We start from the raw sequence: 22,298 nt of genomic DNA on the forward strand, positions 1-22,298 counted from the left end.
TAAAGACCATTGTAATTGAAGCTCTGATAACAAAGATCTAGTGGTACCTATTTCCTTTCTTTCTTTCTCTCTCTTTTTTTTTTTTTTTTGGTGAGGTAATTGGGGTTAAATGGCTTGCCCAGGGTTACACAGCTAGTACGTGTTAAGTGTCTGAGGCTGGATTTGAACTCCAGTCCTCCTGAATCCAGGGCTGGTGCTCTATCAACTGCGCCACCTAGCTGCCCCCCTATTTCCTTTCTTGATTGAGACTGAGTGGCATAAATCTCTCTTTCTTCCCTCCCCTATTCCCTCATGCCCTTCCCCCTGGATGTTCAATTCTAGGATGTATGTATCCATTTTAATGAGTTTAAAATGCTATTATAAGGGCTGCTAGGTGGCAAAATGGATAAAGCACCAGCCCTGGATTCAGGAGGACCTGAGTTCAAATCTGGCCTCAGACACTTCACACTTACTAGCTGTGTGACATTGCGCAAGTCACTTAACCCTCATTGCCCCTAAAAAATTTTTTTAAATGCTATTACAAAGGCCTATTGTTTTAACTATCATCACTATACAGTTGCTTCTCAGATTTATTTGTTCAGCCCAACCTCTCTCCTGACATGTAGTCTCATATCTCCAACTTCCTCCTAGACATTCCAAACTGGATGTCCTACAGACATCTTAAACCAGCATGTTCAAAAGTAAAATCATTATCTTTTCCTCCAAACCTCCCCATATTTTCCTAACTTCTCTATTATTGTGGAGGGTACTACCATTTTCCCAGTCACCCAGGCTCAAAAACCTAGGTACCAGCAATAACTCCTTGCTCTCTTTCAACCCCTCCCTCCCTATACAATCCATTGTCAAGTGCAGTAATTTCTACCTTCCCAACATCTCTCATACATGTTTCCTTCTCTCCTCTGACCTTACCACCATCTTGGCAAAGCTCTTCATCATCTCATACTTGGGCTATTGCAATAGTCTGTTGATCGGTCTTCCTGCCTTAAGATCTCTAGTCTGTCTTCCACTCAGCTGTCAAACTGATCTTCCTGAAACACAAGTTTGAACACACACACACACACACACACACACTCAATAAACTCCAGTATCTCCCTATTGACTCCAGGAGCAACTAAAAAAATCCTGTTTGGCTTTTAAAACCTTTCCTAATCCTTCCTTCCTTTTCAGTCTTCTTATTCCTTTCCTCTCTGCCTAACCCCCTCCTCCCCCCATGGCTCTTGCTGCTCTTCAAGAAGACCCTCCATTCCCTGACACCGGATGTTTTCCCTGGATGTCTGTCCTTCATGCCCAGAATACTCTTCATCCTCCTCTCTACTTCCTAGATTCCCTGATTTCTTTCAAGTCTAAGATAAAAACCCACCTTCTACAAAGAATCCCTCTTAAATATAATGCCTACCCCTAGATTTGCAATCTCCAATTTTTCCTGTATGTGTCTTGTTTGTACATAAATGTTTGTATGTTGTCTCCTCCATCTCCTTGAATTCAAGTACTATCTTTTTACCTTTCTTTGTATCCCCAGTGCTTAATGCAGTACTTGACACATAGTAGGTACTTAATAAATGCTGGTTGGTTTTTGTTTTTGTTGTTGTTTGTCCTTAGTTCTCCAAGAGGACCAATGACATCGTGAGGATGATGGCTTAACTTGCTCATGAACTGGATTTAAGTGAGTCAGACTGACTAATGGAAACCTCCTTATTCCAGGGAAAGCATGGGCAGATGAGCTTGGGGAGTTCTTAACCTACAGACTGTGAAACTGGTTTTTTAAAAATTTGACAGTTTAGTGACTATTTCTATATAATCAGTTTCATTTGTAATCCTCTGTATTTTATTTTATGCATTTAAAAACATTATTCTGAGATTCCTTAGTTTTACCGTTCTATGCTGTTTGGAGTAATGGACAAGCACTGGGTTTAGAGTCTGAAACTTTGTCACTTACTAGCTGTGTGACCATGGGCAAGTCATTTCCCATCTGTGGACCTCAGTTTCTTCATCTGCAAAATTAGAGGGCTTTATTGAATAATCTCTAAGGTCTCTTCTAGTGCTAAATGTTATTATCTTAAATATTTGAAGATAGAACTTAAACCTTATCTTCTCCAGGCTAATATCCACCATTTTTCTTCTACATATGTCATGGTTTCTGGTTCCTTCAGAAGGAGAGCTGCTATCCAAAGTATGATATAAATTAGGGTTAATTGACTAGCTATTTTGTCTGTGTGATTTATTATCTTTTCCTTTTTTCTTGAGTCTTCATTCAAAGATTCCTATACAATTCAAACTTGACCTTTGTACCATTCTGATAAAGAACAAGTGCAGAGGGTAACCAGAGGAGCTAAGGCTTCTAAAATAACTCCAGTGTCAGTCAGGAGAATGGCCAGGACTAATTGCTAGAAGGCTCCACTCAAAGGAAACAAACACAAGGAAGACATCCTGGAAAACTTCTCTGAAGTTGGCACTGGTCCTGATCTGAGTACAGAAAACTGGCCTTCAGTACTTACAAGAGATGGTGATAAGGCATGGAAAGGATAACTAGGGGCTCATTTCCTACTCTGCCCCAGGGAACATTTCCATAGTTCTTTATGATTACAAAGTTGCTCCTTGACAAGTCATAGGAGATAAAGTGGATAAGTACAGTTATGCCCATTTTATAGGGAATGAAACTGAGATTTAGACATATGAATCTGCTTGCTTAATAGAGCTGGTATTCAAGTTCAGGCTTCCCGAGTTCTAATTTCGTGCTCATTTAACTAATCAGGCTACCAATAATTATTTTGGTGGAAGCAACCTCTGATTTCATTGGTTGGGGTGGGGGGAGTGAGAGAGAGACAGACAGACAGACAGACAGAGAGAGACAGACAGACAGGGAGAGACAGAGAGAGAGAGAGAGAGAGAGAGAGAGAGAGATTTACTCTGACAATGAAGGCCAGCAAATGCCACCTCCTCTAGTTATTTCAATCAAAAAAGAAATCTGGGACATATGTTGTATATGCGAATGTTTTATGTCATACCCCCTGTAGGACTACTTTCCTAATTCCTTCTCCAATTGTTAGATTGAGTCCTCAGAAGATAACTAGTTCCCTCAAGGTTCTAAGAGTAACCGTGAAGGAGATAAGATTTCCCAATACTGTACTGTCACTTGTGATCCTCCTCATTCAAATTAGAGAAAGGCATTTTATCTACTAAGGTGGAATAGTAAGACTAGGCAGCTAGATGGTGCAGTGGATAGAGTGTTGGGTTTGGAATAAGGAAGAATCATGTTCACGAATTCAAATCCAGACTCAGATACTTACTAGCTGTGTGACCCTAGGCAAATCACTTCACTCTGTTTGCCTCAGTTTCCTCATCTGTAAAAGGAGCTGGAGAAAGAAATGTCAAACCACTCCAATATCTTTGCCAAGAAAACCCCAAATGGGGTCAAAAAGAGTCAGACACAACTGAAATGACTGAGTGAGAAACAAAAAATTGTAAGAACAGTTGGTACAAAGCATCCCACAAAAAATCTGGGACTCATTCTCCCACAAGTACATATAGGTCCATGGGAAAAAAATTGAAGGACAAACGTAATAAGGTACAGAGGCATAGAGAACACATTTAGCAAAAGGTTAACCCCCAGTTCTTTATTCCTCCTAAATTAGACAAAGACATGTTTGTACCTAGATCACCTCTCTGATTAATTTCATCATGAGATCTGCACCTTCTGTGTTTACATACACTGGTGAGAGGATATAAGACCACATACATACATACATACACGCATATATTCAAATATGTTGTTTATCCTGATAGCATATAAATTCCTTAAGGGTAGGAACTGTTTCATATTTTTCTTTATATACACAATACCTAGCAATAGTAGGCAATCAATAAATCCTTGTTGATTGACCAAGTGACAGCTTCAACCCACAACCAATCAATGAAACTTAAAGAGATCTCCTCTTCCCCCTCAGTGAGGTCTACCTCAGTAGACATCTCCCAAACTTCTCCAAGAGGTTGTAAAAGCACATCCTCCATTGAAAGATACAACCTAAGTCCCAAACCAAGGCTTGTCAACCTACAAGTTCATCTCATTAATCAGGGAACTTCCCCAGCAAATGCTGTAGACATCTTTCCTATAGGCAATTGAAAAGAATCCAAGACCTTTAAGAGGGTCGGGGTGAGGGTGACATTGTGCTGTGCTTTAGATAAATTATTTTGACATCCCAGTGAAAGATAGGCCTGAGAAGGGGGAAGCTAAAGGGCAGGAAACCAGTTAAGAAGCTGTTACCATAGTCCAGGTCAAAGCTGATGAGAGCTTGAATTTGAACCTTGGCTGTGTGACTGAAGAAGAGAACATGAAGGGAGAAAAACTGACTCAGAAAGGGGGGAGCCCAGTGAGAGAAAACAAAATGCTACAGAGGAGGAGCCCTTCATTTTTTAGTCTGTGTGTGAGCCTTTTTCTTGTTTTCAATTGCAGTTATTTATACTCCCATTTCCTCCTCCTGTCTCTTCTTTGAAATACAGTTGCTAACTGCCACTTAGCAAATAAACACTTGCTTTCATTCAGAGGAAATGATAATAACGCTCACATATGTTGAGTTTTAAGTCATTATATTCTCTCATCCCTATAACACTTCATTAAGGTAGGTAATACATGTCTCTTCATCCCCTTTTTGGCAGATGAAGGAACTAAGGCTGAGCAAAGAGAAGAGATTTGTCCAGTCACCTAGCTAGTTAAGTGTAAAAACCAGGACTGGGACCCAAGTCTTCTGACTCCCAATTCCATTTTTCCCCCTCACAATACTAAACTGAAGCTATGTATGCCTCACCAAAGACTTAACATTTCTTCTACCTAAATTTTTTTTTCTTCAAATGTCTTTGTGCATCTCTGTGCACTTTTGTTGTTGTTGAGTGATTTCAGTCATTTTTGACTCTTTGTGATTCTGAAGGGGTTTACTTGGCAGAGATACTAGAGTGGTTTGCCATTTCCTTCTCTATCTCATTTTACAGAAGAGCAAACTGAGGCAAACAAGATTAAGTGACTTGCCCGGGGTCATACAGCTAGTAAGTGTCTACATCTCTGTGCATCTCTGTGCATCGTTTTCTCCTGTGAAAAATATAAGATGTTATGTACTGGGGCAGGTAGGTGGCACAGTGGATAGAGTACCACCCCTGAAGTCAGGAGGACCTGAGTTCAAATGTGGCCTCAGATACTTAACACTTACTAGCTGTGTGATCCTGGGCAAGTCACTTAACCCCAATTGCCTCACCAAAAAAAAAAAAAAAAAAAAAAAAAAAAAAAAAAGATGTTATGTACCAATTTTATGTGGAGCTACTTTATTGTGGTCTCTTCAATATGGGGGAAGGGATTGTGTTACAAATTCCCTTAGAATTGCAACAACTCAAGAACACTAACAATAAAGGCAGAATGGAACATATGGTGGCAATTGCACTAGACCTCACCCAGATCCTGGAGCTATCACTGTCTCGTTGCCTCAACGTGGGTAGGTCCCTTTATCTCTCTAAGTTCCAGCTTCTTTAACTGTGAAATGAAAAGATGGGACTAAATATTTCTAAGGTCATTCCCAGCTTTAACTGTCAATGTTCCAAAGCACTTTCCAGTTCTGGTTCTAAAATCTCATAAATGAGGAAAAAATGAATACAAAGATATTTGCATCCCACTGGGCTTGGGTTATAGAGAGCTTCTCTATGTGTGTGTGTGTTTGTTTGTTTGGCTTCCTAAAACACATTTCCTTAGAAAAGGAAAAGTGGCAGAGCCATTCTCTAAATCTACTTGGTAGGTGGAGGAGGCAATAGGGAAAAATGTCCTTTTTAAAGTTAATCTCAGCAACTAATGTTTTCACATTGCTGTGTACAAAGGTTTTAATGAGTTTTATTCAAATTTCACAACATCAACACAATCCACTATATTGTTGATTTTAGAGTTGCATAAAATGTCCTTTGTATGCTCTTTATTTGAGGAGGGGGTAGGATTTGTGTTGAAAACCAGTGCCTAGATGGTGTTGGCAGGCACACTGTTCATTTACAGTAACAACAACGGAACTGAGTTAGGTTGGAAGTTAATCTCTTAAAGCAAACTGCATGAGCCAGTCTGTCAAACAGAATATTACAGAAGTCTCTTAGCATAATAATAACTGACATGTAGACAGGACTTTCAGTGCTTTGTTTATATTGAAATAAATAGCATTAGCATGTATCACTATCTCCCCCTTTAAAGGTGAGGCTTTCTGAGGTCATCTGTCCTAGCTTCAAATCCAAGGCACCACATTTTCTAGTCCTTTTGACTGATAGATTGTAGAATAGAGCCTGGAGACAGTGTGGTGCAGTGGTAAGCTGGACTAGAGAAAAACAAAACCTGGATACAAATCCTGCCTTGGGCACTTAGTAGCTGCGTGACCTTGGACAAGTCACTTCATGTCACTAAGCTTCAGTTTTTTTGTTTTGTTTTGTTTTGTTTTGTTTTATCTTTACAATAGGGATAAAAGGACAGGAGTATCTATTTCATGGGGTTGGTTGTGAGAATCAGTGAAGATTATGATTATAAGAGCTTTGCAAAACTTAAAGTGTTATTTGATATTAGCTATCTTTATGAACATATAAGGGAGTTTGGTTATTTCATTTTATCGATAAGGAATTTGAAACCCAAAAGAGGTTGCAGACTTTGAATCAGGCAGAACTGGCACAGGGACCCAGAGCTCCTGATTAATAACAACAGCAGCTAGTATTTATATGGGCTTTAATATTTCCCAAACATTTTACATATGTTATTCTATCATCTGAGAGTCAACCCTGTGAGACAGGTGCTAGTTATTTCCATTTTGCAGATGGAAAAACTGAGACTTGCCCAGGGTCACACAGATAAGTATCATAAGCAGGATTTGGTACAATGTTCCATCCATTATGCCTCCCTATTGTTTTTTTTTCCACTACATTTTACTTCTTTCTGTGAACAAATACCTATGGAAGGAATGAGGACATCAATCAATTAGATATTGTTGTCCAAAAGAAGAGTGAATGGAAATTCCCCTTTCAGTCCTGAAATATATGTCTATGAGTTCCCTACAGAAGACAAAGGCAAAATTCTCCCCATCCAACCTAGCACCAGATTCTCATTAGGTTCTCTGACTTATTTTGACTCCAGATGAATAAATTAGTCTGTATTTTATATGGTTCTGCTATTTCATTGGTACCATCATTTGAACTGTTTCTAAATGTGGATCTGACTATGTTATTCCCCTGCTCAAAAATCTTCAATGACTGCAACTAGCCTCAAATTTAAGGTCTTCTACTAGAAGAATCTGATCTACTTTTTCAGTCTCTCCTCATAATACTCCCCTTCATGTAGTCTATATTCTAGCCAAACCAATCTGTTATCAATTCCTCAATCTTATCCTACTTTCTCCTACCTCCTCTTTCATGCACCCCAGCCAACTCTAAGCATTCCTCTCTTCATCTCCATCTGCCTAAATTCATTTCTTCCTTCAAAGCCCAGTTCAGATACCACTTCCTCCCTGATTCCCTCCCCACTACCCCTCCAGAAAAAGTGTTTTCTCCCTCCTCAAATTTTTATACACTCCTCTGCCTAGATATCTCTTGTCTTTATCATATTCTTGCATCTCACTAATTTTTGTACATACTATTTTTTAAAAACTCCTCAAGGGTAGAGACTGTCTTTTTTATCTACCCTTAGTACTAGTACAAGCACAAAAGTGCTTAATAAATCTTTATTGAGTTTAATTATGCACAATTTTGGAAAAGGTGAATGCCAGGGAATGAACAGCTTTCAAAAAATTATTTTAGGTTGGCAAAAAAGTCAGAATGTTTTTAGCAATCAAAAGATCTGTAATATTCTTGGCTGTTTCTTAATTGCTGAAAAAAGTACATTCACTATTGTAGCCAAAATGCTATTTGCCTTGAATCAGTCCCAGAAATTGAACCATGAGCAAGATAAATTATTCCCAACGATTCTCAGTGCCAGTATAGATGTTGGCACCCTAGCACAGGATAGTCAATCGATATTTATTGAATGAATGAATATTTAACTGCCAAGTTGAACATATTTTCCCAACACAGGCGATTATAGTCATGTGCCCAATAATCCATATTCTTGAAAGAAAAGTCCCAGGTCTTCCCAGGCCTAGTCAATCCATCTACACATATTACCTTTTATGTTCCAGCTAAAGACAACACTCCAGCTAATATTTGTAATGAGGAGAGAACAATGAGAAAATGTGTAAGTTGTTCTCTTTTGAGCCTTTTTATTACTAAGCTAATTGGTTATTTTGGTAAGGTTTTCTGCCTTAGAGCTCAGCCCATATGAAAGAACATCAAGATCAATACTACATGTAAAAAGATTCCCATTGTTATTCTTTAAATCTCTGTCTTCTTCCATCTGTGTGTAAAGATTGGGTCTTTCTGAAGACAGCATTATTTCTTGTTTGTTTTTTAAACTCATTTGTGTGAGTGTGTATGCAAATGATCTAACCCCTTTTTTACAATTGTATTCTCCTCCTTCTCCACCCAACTTACCCCATTTTATAAGAAGCTAACCCTGGTGGTGGCCAGGCTGCAGCTTTTCTGTGGAGCTACAATCACATTGGTGAATTTGGGGAAAGCTAAGCATGTTTGAAAGCTCAGACACCAGCTAAAGTTTCTGTTCTGTCCTCATTTATTTACAAGGTAGAGCAAGACACTGAGAAGCTTTCAGAAGATAATAAACAACAACAACAACAATAATAATAATAATAATAATAAACAGCTAAAATTTATTATAGCCCTTTGAGGTTTCCAAAGTGTTTTATATAGTATCTCACTTGATCTCCAGAACAATAGCATCTACCTATAAGGTAATCATACACCTAGTCAAGTCATACAGCTAGTGTCTGAGGCAGGATTCTAAATTCAGGTCTTCTTGACTATAGGTGCAGTGCTCTGTCCACTACACCACCTAGTAGCCTCTTGTGAACTGTATGTATTTCTATCATCTCTAGAACGTCAAACACTTTTCAAACTCTAACTGCTGCCTGGTGCCTCTTTTAAAAAGTAGGGGGGGAGCAAGTAGGTAGCCCAGTGGATAAAGCATTAGCCCTGGATTCAGGAGGACTGGAGTTCAAATCCAGCCTCAGACACTTGACACTTACTAGCTGTGTGACCCTGGGCAAGTCACTTAACCCTCATTGCCCCACAAAAATATGATATGATATGATATGATATGATTAAAAAAATTTTTAAGTGAAAGTTGAAAGAGAGATGTATCCAGACTCCCTCAGCTTCTTTGATTTCTAGAGTTGGCCATCAGCACCAGATTAACAAGTGTTGTTGACCAATTAAAACTATCACAGGCTGATCTAGTGCTGACGGACAGCTCAACTAGACAGTGGTGGAAAGGTGGATTCTCCTTTACCTACATTTCTGCTTATTCCATAATAACGTTGTCTATGGACCCATAAACAATTTTTTATATAGCTTTGATTTACTAAATGGTAAAATGGATGATTGTGCTATTTACTGTCTACTTTTCCATTGAAGAAATAATAACGAACATTTCTATAAAATTCTGTTTACATGAATAACTTCATATATAGTCTTTCATTTAATCCTCACCAGTTTCATGAATACTTGTTTTGTTGATTGAATGATTGGGAACTTACCACAAGCTATGAATTGTCCCAATAATTCTAGAAAGCAATTTGTTACTCTACCCAGAAAGTTTCCCAACTCTGAATATCCTTTGACCCAGCAATACCACCAGTAGGCCTAAACCCTCTAAGAAACCAAAAATTGAAGAAAATGACACATAAATACAAAAATATTCATAGTAACTGCCCCCTGTAATGGCCTCTGGGATGTTGTCATGCATTCTGCCAGAAGGAAGCTAAGAACAATCAAGAGACATATTTAAGGATAAACAGCAATTTTAGCATTAGAGGAAGTGGTGGGTAAAATCTATGATTGGTCTATTTTTGAACCAATTAATTTCTCTTCAGAGACAGTGTCCAGGTCAGTCATCTTCCCTAATGTCACATGGGAGATGGCAACTCTAAGTAAAATTAGTGGCTACTTGATGGGATGAAAGTAGGAGTAAGTTCCCAATAAGTGACATTTATCAACTGGGGCAAATGTGCTTTGGGAAATTGAATATGACTGAGTCCATAGACAGTCATATGCTCAGGAAAACATGATGTAATTTATTGATTCATCTAACATCTAACTGGAATTTGAGTATAGTCAATGCTCAGAGGTGAATCAGAATCTCAGAGTCCAAAAGGACTTTGGAGGTCAACTGGCCCCATCTCCCATCAAATGCAGGAATCCCTTCTATAGTATCCCTGACAGGTGGTCACTCAGCTGTGCAAGGATTGATTATAGGAACTAAGGATTTTCAACTGAAGAAAAGCTGCTGCTTTAGAGGGCACATGATAGCTGTCTTCAGTTATATAGACAGTTGTTGTGTGGAAAAAAGACTAGATTTCTTCTGCTTGGCACTAGGAGCCAGAACCAGGAGCAATGAGTAGGAACTGCAGAAGCGGGGGGGGGGGGGGGGCAGATAGGTGTCACAATGGATAGAATACCAGCCCTGGAGTCAGGAGGACCCGAGTTCAAATACAGCCTCAGATACTTACTAGCTGTGTAACCCTGGGCAAGTCATTTAATCTGAAGAAAGAAAGGAAGGAAGGAAGGAAGGAAGGAAGGAAGGAAGGAAGGAAGGAAGGAAGGAAGGAAGGAAGGAAGGAAGGAAGGAAGGAAGGAAGGAAGGAAGGAAGGAAGGAAGGAAGGAAGGAAGGAAGGAAGGAAGGAAGGAAGATCCAGAGTTGCTATCCAAAGTATGATATAAATTAGAGAGAGAGAAAGGGAGGGAGGGAAGGAGGGAGGGAAGGAGGGAAGGAAGGAAGGAAGGAAGGAAGGAAGGAAGGAAGGAAGGAAGGAAGGAAGGAAGGAAGGAAGGAAGGAAGGAAGGAAGGAAGGAAGGAAGGAAGGAACCTAGCTTGTGAAAAAAAATCTTTGTGACATGCCTCATGTAGTAGTGGATTCCCCATCACTAAAGTAGAAACTGTAGGACTGCTTCCTGGCAAATGCTTTAGAGCAGATTCCTATGAAAATCAGCAAGATGATGCAGGGCATACAGTGTAGGAAGTGGAGTCAGGAAAACCTGAGTTCAAATTCTGCATTCCCTGGCTGCGTTATCCTGGGCAAGTCACTTAACCTCTCTGATCTTCAGTTTCCTTATATTTAAAATGAGGAGAATAAAAGCACCTCCTTCCCAGGGTTGTTGGGAGGATCAAATGAGTTAATATAAATAATTTTGCAGGCCTCAGAATGAAATTAAAATGTTAGCTATTGCTATGTAAATAAAGGATTACTAGGTAATCTCTGAAGTTCTTTTTAACTCTAAGATTATATCATCACTAATGAAGAGATCACTACCACATAAAGCAGACCATTCCATTACTGGACAGCATTAATTGCTAAAAAATATATTGTTGCTTTTGCTAGGCATGATCTGTCTTTTTGTAACTTTAACCCACTGGTCCTACTTCTCATCTCTGAAGTAACACAAACTAAATCCATTCCCTCTTTCACTAAACAGTCTTTCCAATTTTAGAAACTAATGATTGTGTTTCCCTAGAAGTATTCTCTTCTCCAGACTAAAAGGTCCCCAGTTCCCTTAATCCATCCCCATAGGGTGTGGTTTTCAGACCCTGTGGTGTCCTAGATACATTTCTCTGGATTGCCTTCAACTTGATTAAAGTAGTCACTCATTTCTCATCCTGAACACTGCGCTCCAAGATAACAGGAAGAACTGGCTGAAACAAAGTGAAATGTGCCAAGTCAGACTTCTTTGGAACACAATAAAGTTTATGTTATTGGAATTTAAAAGATAACAGTCAAGAGATTACTATCAAGCAAGCATGTGGAATAGACAATCCTGTCAAGAAGCACATTTGTTGAGGGCTGGTTATTGTACCAAAAAAAAAAATAGTTATACACCAAGCAATGGCCCAGAGGTCTTTATCCTCCCCTCTGAGGTTCCCACAGAACAAGTCCAGTCCCTCTTCCCAATACTTGAAGACAACTGCTGTGTTCCTCCCCCCCCCAAATCTTCTCTTCTCCAGCTCACAACTCCCCGTGTTCCTGATTGCCTAACAGTTAGAATCGTCCAGAAATAGTTGTCAAGAAGGTATTGGACATCCCCATCACTGAAGGTTTTCAGGTGGATGGACAGACGCTGGATGTCCACTTGGGAGGGTCATAGTTCTTATCCAATTCTAGTTCTTGTCCAAGTTGGAATTGGGCTTCATGGCCTCTGAGGTACCTTCCAGCTCTAACATTCTGGGGTGCTGTAGAACTCATTCACCAAATTCAAGATCAACCTATAAAATCAAATTTTAACCCTAACTCCAAAGCCTGGATCTTTGGCTCACTGTCCTGCCTAAAATTACAAAACATGTGTTATAAGAAAGTAGCTTAAAGAACAAGCATGGTATAGTAGCTAAGGCCCTGGATTTGGGGTGAGAAAAAACTAGATTCAAATTCCACCTTACTCTCTAGCTGTGTGACCCTGGACCAGTCACTTAACTTTTCTGGGTCTCAGTGTCCTCATCTATAAAATAAGTATTTATAATAACACCTACCTCGCAAAAGTGTTGTGAGGATTAGATAGGATAGTGTATATACACTGTTTTGTAAACCTTAAAGCACTATATAAATGTGAGTTATTATTGTCATTATTATCCATTGAAAGACAGTACAATGTTATTGAAGCCAGGAAAAACTGAATTTGAAGCCCTGTCATACTGACTGTGTCATCCTGGGTGGGTCATTTATCCTCTCTTTGCTCTAGACAACTCTTAAAGCCTCTAAGTCATAGAGAAGGTTTTGACCTGCACTGGTAGAGGCTGCTGCCTCATCTCATGGCCGTTCATACTAAAGAAAGTACTTCCTATCCCCTAAACCTGCAGCTGTACATGACTTAATCTTATCATTCACCTTTCCTAATGCTCTTCCTCCTGCCTGTGTTGCCCTTTCTCCTTGTCTCTATAAGTCCAGAGCCTTCACTTATTTCCTTCAAGTCTCACCTTGATACCTCTTTCCTCAAGCTTTCTGGGAAAGAACCCCACCCGCTACAAAGTTTTCTGCTTTGAGTTTACTCAGCATTGGATGAGTGCAGTCTGTCTATGTAGTCTCTGGGCTTGTTCTTTATTCTCTCTCTTTTTTTTTTTAGTGGGGCAATTGGGGTTAAGTGACTTGCCCAGGGTCACACAGCTAGTAAGTGTCAAATGTCTGAGGCTGCATTCAAACTCAAGTACACATGACTCCAGGGCCGGTGCTCTATCCACTGCACCACCTAGCTGCCCCTTTTCTTTCTTTTTTTTTTTTTTTTTGCAAGGCAATGAAGGTTGAATGACTTGCCCAGGGTCACACAGCTAGTAAGTGTCAAGTGTCTGAGTCCAAATTTGAATCCAGGGCCGGTGCTTTATCCACTGAGCCCCCTTATTCTTTATTCTCAACTAAGTCACAAGCAAGCACTCTATACTCTTTGCCTCCTTGGTGTTTCTCAAGGTCCCTACATCATGCAGGTGTCCAGATTTAATCAATGCTTATTAAATCATTGTATCTCTAATATAAACATACACATTTCCACCTTTATAGCTTTGTCAAATGTTTATCCTTATCTGGAATGCACTCTCCATCTTTTCCACTTACCTGTCAGAGGTCTCAAACCTACTCTGCAGACATGGAGATGCTTCCAGATTTCCAAGCTATATTGTGCAAACCTTTTCCCTTTGTTCAAGTTCAACTCAACTCAGAAAACATTTCTTAAGCACTAGGTGTAAGGCACTGTGTTAAGTACCAGGGATACAAAAGCAAAAGAGAAAGAGTCCCTCCATCGGGAGAGCTAATAATCTAATGAGGGCTAGAGGCAGGAAGGATGCAACCTGTATACCCAATTGATATGATATAAGGTAAATGGAGGTAGGCACAAAGGAGAGATTAAGCTAAAGCACTCCAGGAAGAAACTGGAGAGAGAGATTTCATGCAGCTGCAAAATTCAGGAAGGTATCACCCAAGAGGAATCGGGTCAAAATGGGGTAGGAGATACAAGGCCTAAATAGAGTGGACCTACAATAATATAAAGAGGCAGGAGAATGAAGTACTTTATCAGAGAAGTACCAGTTGTCCAATTTGGCTGGAATGTGAAAGTGCAGGAAGGGAAATTGCGCTAGAAAGATAGCTTAGAGCTAAATTCTGTCATTTGGTCCTTAAAAGTCAGACTAAAGAGCTTGTATTTTTTTCCCAGTTCCCCCACACTGATTAAACCAAACACCTGTTGCCCATCCCACCTTACCCCACCCCAACCCTAAATAATAATATGGGGTTTTGTTTTTGTTCTTGGTGACCCCAGGAACTACAGTGTCCATGGGGTTTTCTTGGCACAGCTTACAGGAGTGGTTTGCCATTTCTTTTTCCATTGGATTATGACAAACAGTGGTTGTAAATTGCCCAGGGTCACACAGTTTAGTAAGTGTCTGAGGTCAGATATGAACTCAGGTCTTCCTGACTCCAGGTGCAATGCTCTAGCCAGTGAGCCATCTAGCCAGATCACTAAATAATCATTGGGAGCCACTGACAATTTGTGAGCATTAAAGTGACATACTCACACTCATGCATTATTCAAAAGTTGCATGGTGGATAGGTTAGAGCAGTGAGAGACTAGAAACAGGAATACCTTTATGAGACTATTACAAGAACATAGGTGAAAGGCTATAACGGCTTGAGCTAGGTGTGGTGTGATGAACAGAAGAGAGGGTATGGGTGGATATGAGAGAGACTGTGAATTTATAATCCAAAGAATTTGGCAACTAATTCATTGTGTGGTTAGAGGAAGGAAGTAAAGGGAAAAGTCAAAGATGACTCTTAGATTTTTGAGCCCATATGCATAAATAATAGGATTCACAAGGTTTGAGGTAGAGGAATAAAATTTTTATAATAGTATAAACACATAACTTACACATTTAAAACAAATATGTAATATGAGGGAGCAGCTAGGTGGTACAGTGGATAAAGCACTGGCCCTGGATTAGGAGGACCTGAGTTCAAATATGGCCTCAGACACTTGACACTTACTAGATTGTGACCCTGGGCAAGTCACTTAACCCTCATTGCCCCTCCACCCAAAAAACCATATATATCTATATCTATATCTATATGTGTGTGTATTTGTGTGGATATATATGTATATATATGCAATATGAGCTTGCGACCACTGTTCCAAATGTTATTCTTCCTTCAAAGTCCAGCTATAGTCTCACCTCTTCCACAGAACTTTACCCAAATACCCCAACCCACAGCTCCCTCTCACTCCTGTAATCTCCTATATAAATCACCTAGAACTTAACATATTCTACTAAAAATTGCTGTTTGGAGTGGTCTTGTGGGTTGTGAATGACTGACACTTACTAGCTATGTGATCCTGGACAGGTCATTTACCTGTATTTGCTTCAGGTAACTCCCTAAAGCTTATTGGTGAAGGAAGTTCCCCATGCTAAGAAGAGGACAGCTCCTATATTGTTACATATCTTTTTATCTATATGTCCTATTCCCTGAACTAGATTACATGCTCCTTGAGGACAGAGATCATGTCCTATTCTCTTTGTACTCCCACAGTATCTTGAATATATGAGAGCAGGATGGTGATGGTGCTTATTTGTACATGGCTAAACAGTAATTCCTCTCTAGGTGCCTTACGGATCTATGATTTTATGAAGAAATTACGAAGAGTAGAATTAGTTGAGTATTAGCCCCAATAGAGAGGACAATTTGACCACAATTATTCTTTGAATAAAGTGCTGAGTTACTTGGAACTACATGAACTAATATGCAATTATAGCATCAAACATAGGACTATTCACTTAAAGGCATTTGATCAATATCTGTTGAATAAATGAACAAATGCACTTATTGACCCACACATAAATGCAGTTGCTATTTTAGGAGTATTCATTTTTAAGCAATTTAGTGGCAAGATTTCCAGAGTTCTCAAGTGGCCAATTCTGCATCACTAAAGAAAGAGGTATCCTGAAGCTTTGAAATAAGCCTCCCTAAGAATGAGAGTTTGCCACAACAACCAGAAGGAAAAAATCCCCCAAACGCCACTTTTCTCATGATCAGTACAGGTGAAAGAATCAAATCAAGCATGTCACAGGGTTCAATAAAGCATATTGTAATGAAAAGACCACTAAATTGGCAGGTGGGAGACAGATTCTAGTCCTATTAAATTCTCTGTGTGACTTTGGATATTTATCAGTTCTCAATTTCCTCATCTATAAAATAAAAGAATTGTGCCAAATAATCTCTAAGGTCCCTCCTAGTTCTGATAGCCTGTGTCTTGTGTTCTAAAGTTCTTTCTAGCTAGGTGGTATAGAGCATTGCTCTTGGAGTCAGGGAGACCTGTTTCCAAATCCTGCCTCCCACGGTTATTAGCTGCATGGCCCTGAAAAAGTCCCTTAGACCCTTTCAGCCTCAGTTTCTTCATCTGTATAATGTGGAAAACTATAGCATCTACCCACAGGGTTGTTTCAGGGATCAAAAGAACTAGCATATGTAACTAACATTAAAAAGTTCTAGAAATGTTAGTTTATGATTTCCAGCCCTGATGTTCCACATTCTTTCTCCTAAGGTAACTTCCTAGTCTGACATTCTAAGATTCTATGAAAGTAAACACATAGAAGAGAAAACAGGATTGTTCTTATCACTAATGATGCCAGGTGTAGCACTTTAAAAGGCTGAAAATAAAATTGTTTTTAAAAGGCAAGAAATTGATTATCTGTTTTCCAGAAGACAGATTCAAAGCTGGGACTTAGGAGGAAGCACACCTTCACATCTCACTTCCTTCTATTAATAACACTGCCATTCATCATCCATCAAGGTAATAACTTGCTCTCAATCAGAATGGTTCTGAAATGAAAAGTACTTTCTTCACTGTGTGAAGCATTGCAAAACAAAGTGATTGAGCAATTTTTTTAAACAACCACAACCAAAAGATTTTTTCAAATACCATATGTGAGCATCCAAATTTCATCTTTGGTCCCTTTATCTTATTTTGAATGGACTTTATATTTTCAAGCACTTGAGACAGAGTTTGAGGTAGTGGATGGAGAGGCCAGCTTTGGAACCGGGAAGTCTTGGGTTCAAATCTCACCTCTGACCCATACTTACTGTGTGGCTCACTTAATTAACCCCTCAGTGCTCTAGGAAACTCTCTAAGGACTGAAGGATTGAAGGTGGCAGTTTATACAGGAAGAGGAGTTCTCTATACCAATGAAATCACACATCCATTCCCTCTGCCCTTGGATTCTCATCGTCTCTAAGTGAAAAGGTCCATTAAGACAGTAGGTCTTTATTAAAACTATATAAGCATGCCCATTCCCAAACTTTTTAGAAAAAGCAGTTAGTAAGCCACAATACTCTTATACTCACCAAGATTAAAAAGAAAATTAACTATTTTTATCATATTTCATTTTTAATGCAGGATTTTAGCATAATTTTGAAAATGAATAGCATATATCTAGAACACCAAGGAAACAGTTTATCTTCACCATTATGACTATTTTTCAAGGAGAAAATTTATAGAAGAAAACTGAAAATCCAATGCCTGGTAAATGGGCATTTGCTACAGTAACTCTAACATTGGCTTGAAATACTAACTCAAAACTATAGTACAGACATATAACACAGCATAAAGATTGTAACCCACCCCAACCCCCAGCTCAAAATGCAAATAGCATGAAGAGGCAAATTGAAAACAATCATCCATCTCTGTGTACAACTTTAAGGCAGAATTGTCTGCTAACATTAGAAGAAATATATTTTTGACGAAGAAAATGTCTTTTTTTAAAACTCTCTACAAAGACTGGTTCCTAATAATCCTAGCTAAGGAAGTACACCACATTGAAAATCAGGTTGATGGATGAAAGAAAACCCCACTATCAATATAACATACATTTATTAGTCCTTCTGAGCAAATGGAGAAGGATTTCATAACCAATAAAGAAACCCAGCATGATAGAGATTGCACAAACACATGAGAACAGACAGTGATACAGAGATAATTTCCCCTCCACCCCACTTTTGGGTCTCTGCTATTTTTAAAACCAATTCAAACACAAGTAACTGGACAAACAGTTTATAAAACTATGTTTTAATGTCCATGAACATTTTACCCTCCCTGGTGATTAAGAAGAAACAAGATGGTGGGACTGAAGTTCCTCCTTTCACTACCATGGTTTTGCTAATCACTTCAAACGCTAGACAGAAATGCAGAAAAGGCATGTGTTACCTGACCAACAAATGTATGAGTGTGTTATGTGTCTGGGTGTTTGGGTTTGTGTGTGTGTGTGTGTGTGTGTGTGTGTGTATGTGTGTATATCTAAGACTTTGCAAATGTGCCATTCCAAGAAGCAAATTCCTTAAGCAGTTTAATGTAAACCATTTGGAGTGAAGGGTGTTATTTTGCCCAGTGAAATCTCCCCCTCACAGTCCAGCTCACACACTGAATCAGTTGCAAGATCATGATTTGGGGAAGTTTGGGAAATCTGTGACATCCTGTCAAAGGGACCCTCATCATTTCCACTTACAGAGTCAATCACATTAGGGATCATGTTGACATAGGCAGTGGCAATCTCTTTGTGGAATACTGTGTCCTGATTGTAAGAGATGAGCTCGTTGCTAATGTTCACTGTCTCCACTGGGGTTCCAGCACAGAAGTGGCTGCACCCCAGAAGGTTGGCAAATACCTTCCGAAAGTCAGCATTGAAAGCATAGATGATGGGGTTGAGAGATGAGTTGGCCCACCCAAACCAGACAAAGATGTCAAAGGTTGTCTCACTCACACAGGGGAAGCCAGCTTGGGGGTCCCCAGGGTTATCACAGAAAGGAACCATGCAATTCAGAATGAAGAATGGGAGCCAGCAGCAGACGAAGACCCCCATGATCACAGAGAGTGTCTTTAAGACTTTAGTCTCCTTCTTGATAGAGGTCTTGAGACTGTTATGATGTTGGCAGTCCACTCGGCTGTTCCGGCAGCTCTGAGCGTGCTCCGCAGCCCTCTCCAAGGAGGAAATCCTCCGGATCTGCACCTGGGCTATGCGATAAATCCTCGTGTAGGTCACGATCATGATGGCCACCGGTATGTAGAAACTGATCAGGGAGGAGGAAATGGCATAAGTCCTGTTGAGACTTGAGTCACAGTTCTCAACTCCCTCAGCCACCAGTTCCTCTGTCTCCTCTCCCCAGAGGGTCCCATTGGTGAAAGTGGATGGTGGGGACTGGTTTCTGGCAAAAACCTCCTGGTCTTTATGCCAATTGAGCTGCACAGGGATGAAAGAGATGAGGATGGACAAGGCCCAGGCTGCACTAATCATGATCAAAGCCACCCTCTGGGTCATCTTACGCTCATAGCGGAAGGGGCTGGAGATGGCCCAGTAGCGGTCCACGCTGATGACGCACAGGTTCAGGATGGAGGCAGTAGAGCACATGATGTCAAAGGCCACCCAAATATTGCAGAAGGCCCCAAAGGGCCAGTAGCCAGCCACCTCTGCTACGGCTTTCCAGGGCATGACTAGGAGGGCAACGAAGAGGTCGGAGATGGCCAAGGACACAATAAAGATGTTGGTCATCTTGGAGCGCAGATGTCTGTATCTGATGATGGCCACACACACCAGTACATTCCCCAACAAGGTCCAAAGAATGAGGAGCGACAGGAGGCTGGCAGTAACTATCTGCGCCGGCCCCAGGATCTCCCGGCTGTTCCCACCCGCCCCTGCAGGGCTCCAGGCACCCACCGGGGGCAGCTGCAGCTGCAAGAGCAGCAGCGGTGGGTACAGAGTCCGGTTCCTTCGGGGTGGTAAAAGCATGGCAGGGACTCCCGGGGCGCCGGGCACTGGGCGGCAGACACTTCACCCGAATGCCCCTGGCGAGGCCCCATTGGCTCCCCCCTCCCCCAGGGCTCGTGCGCCCCGCGGGCAGGTGCCCTCCCTGAGACCAGAGTCTGGCACCTGCCGGGTGGCGGCTGTGGGGCTTCGGCGCTGAAGCCGCGGGCTGAATCTCCGGCTGCGCAGCAGCGGCTTCCACGGCCGCCAGGAATCCGGGACAGAGCGGGGAGGAGGGCTTCAGGACCCCGAGAGCCGGGCTCCGAAGCTCGGCTCTTTCGCCGCCGCCGCCTCCTCTTGGAGCTGGGATCTTGCCCTCGGTTCAGCGTCCAGGGTCCCGGCACCCTCGCGGAGGGTCAGGTGAAATTGCCAACCTCGTGGGTTGGCGGGAGAGGGCTCTGCCTGCCCCCCCTGGTACCCAGTCACTGCCCCGCGCACGGCCGGGGTTGGAAAGCGGCTTTCCACTTGGTTCCTACCTTCCCCCAGCCGCGGGCTCCAGGAGCCGCCGCGCGCACCTCCAGTCCAGCCGCGGGACGCCCTTGGCCGTCGGCGCCGTCATCTGCCTCAGCGTGGGGACGTAGGGGCTGCTGACTCCCGGGAGCCCTCTGCCCCACCGCGCTCCGGAGATAGGGAGCTCCTTGTAGCTGCCGCTACGGCTGGCTCTGGGATCGGAAGTGAAGAAGGCAGAAAATTAAGAAACACCCCTATCCCGCCTTGCCTGGGAAAAACACTCTCCTGCCTGCCTCCTTCCCACTTTCCCTCCCTCCTTTCCTCCCTCTCTTCCCCCATGAGCCCCGGGGGCTCTCCTTTCCTTTGCTCTCCTTCTCTCCCTCCCCCCAGCTATTACCTCTTTCTATCTGGTCTCCTGCCTTCTACCCACTGCTTGTCCTCACACCAGCTGGGAATCTTAAGTCAGCAGTTTATGGCTAAAGGTGAGGACCTTTAAGGTCTCGGAGATGTCCAACTGCCAAACCACAGAATCACATGGCAAGTCGTGCCCTGGAGCAGACCCGGGGATACATTTCCTGCCCTGTTGCCCCCTGCCTCCCCTGTCTTGGCTTCTTAACTGCAGCCAACTGATCGCTCTCCCACCACTCTGCTGGAGCCACGTGGAAGTTCCCGAGCTTGATGTGACAGTAGTTTAAAAAAAAAAAAAGGCAAGAAATCAGGTGTGATGAAAGGTGCACCGTGAGGTAGCGGAAAGGCTTTAGGGGTGGGAAGACCTGCGTTACAACTTGTTAGCCGTGAAATCTTGGGGAAGTCTCTTCCCCCCCCCCCAAGCTCCAATTTTCTCACCTGTAAAAAATTGCACTACCTACCTCAAGCTTCCTGTGAGAACCGTATACGTGTAAACTATTATTATTATCCTGAGAGAGAGGATCACTCCCCCCGCCTCCCCTCACGTATCTCATAAGGGAAGGTTTCCCAGATAGCCCTTCTTCTACTCCTAGAACCAAACATATTTTTAAAAATAAGTTTGAACTTAAGTGAGTTATGCAAGGTCCAATTTGGTATAAATTCTAGGGCTGGTTTCTTCTGTTAAATTACAATTCTTAGATAGGTTGACATGGGAAAAGGAGGGGAATAGGGAGCAGAAATGGGGCAAAGTCACTTCCCTGGGGGCTTGAACCTGTTATTAAACAAACATTAAGATATTTTATTATAATATCAATATTTATTAAGATTAAATATTACTCCAGGTTACTGAAGTGAGGTCGACGGGGCAAAATTGAAATATGACCTAGCCCCTGGCCTCAAGGAACTTAAAAGGGAAGGCAAAATAAGTATAACAAGTATAATTCGACGGGTACAAAGGAGAGAGCCAAATCTTAAAAGAAAATGGGCTGAACTGAACGAGAGGGAGACAGAGAGAGACAGAGAGAGAAAGAAAGTCTATCTCATTCAACGTCACTTTGTTTTGCTTGCATAATGATCACATTCTAATTTGTGTTATATTTATCGGAACACAAATTCTTCCCTGGTAGATAGCAACAACAATAACTAGCATTGTAGACAGCACTTTACAAAGCATTTAACAAAGATTTTCTTTTTTTGTACTCAAAGCAACCCTGGGAGGTAGAGAGTATTATCATTCCCATTTAATGGATGAGGAAACTGAAGCAGATAGCAGTTTTAAGTGAGTTGCCCAGAATCACACATCAGCTAATAAATATCTGAGGCTGAATGTGAACTCTGAGAGTCTTCCTGGTCCCAGACCCAGCACGCTATCTATCCAGTGCCACTTAGCTATGCATGGGCAATACCTTATCTTTGTCTCTCCCCCAGAGGCTACATAGTAAATACTTAATAAGTGTTTATCAAAAGAAAATGGATGAATGAAGAGTAAACATTCATCTGTCTTTTCCTCTTAAACAC

At 41.4% G+C, this 22,298-nt stretch overlaps 1 protein-coding gene across 2 annotated transcripts; it reads right to left on the reverse strand.

The window, feature by feature from the left end:
- Positions 1 to 17,525: 17,525 nt before the first annotated feature.
- On the reverse strand, positions 17,526 to 21,330 carry DRD5 (dopamine receptor D5). 2 transcript variants are annotated; one of them, XM_043971354.1, is made up of 2 exons: positions 21,242 to 21,330; positions 17,526 to 20,584 (listed from the first exon to the last, which is right to left on the reverse strand). In XM_043971354.1, exon 2 carries the CDS (start codon positions 19,905 to 19,907, stop codon positions 18,471 to 18,473), a length of 1,437 nt encoding a protein of 478 aa, XP_043827289.1. In that variant the 5' UTR covers positions 19,908 to 20,584; positions 21,242 to 21,330; the 3' UTR covers positions 17,526 to 18,470. The 2 variants fall into 2 exon arrangements, with proteins under 2 accessions (XP_043827289.1, XP_043827287.1); XM_043971352.1 differs by lacking the exon at positions 21,242 to 21,330 and adding an exon at positions 20,770 to 20,959.
- Positions 21,331 to 22,298: the final 968 nt, after the last annotated feature.

Source organism: Dromiciops gliroides, chromosome 6 (assembly GCF_019393635.1).
Source record: "Dromiciops gliroides isolate mDroGli1 chromosome 6, mDroGli1.pri, whole genome shotgun sequence".
In the NCBI taxonomy this organism is placed as follows: Eukaryota; Metazoa; Chordata; class Mammalia; order Microbiotheria; family Microbiotheriidae; genus Dromiciops; species Dromiciops gliroides.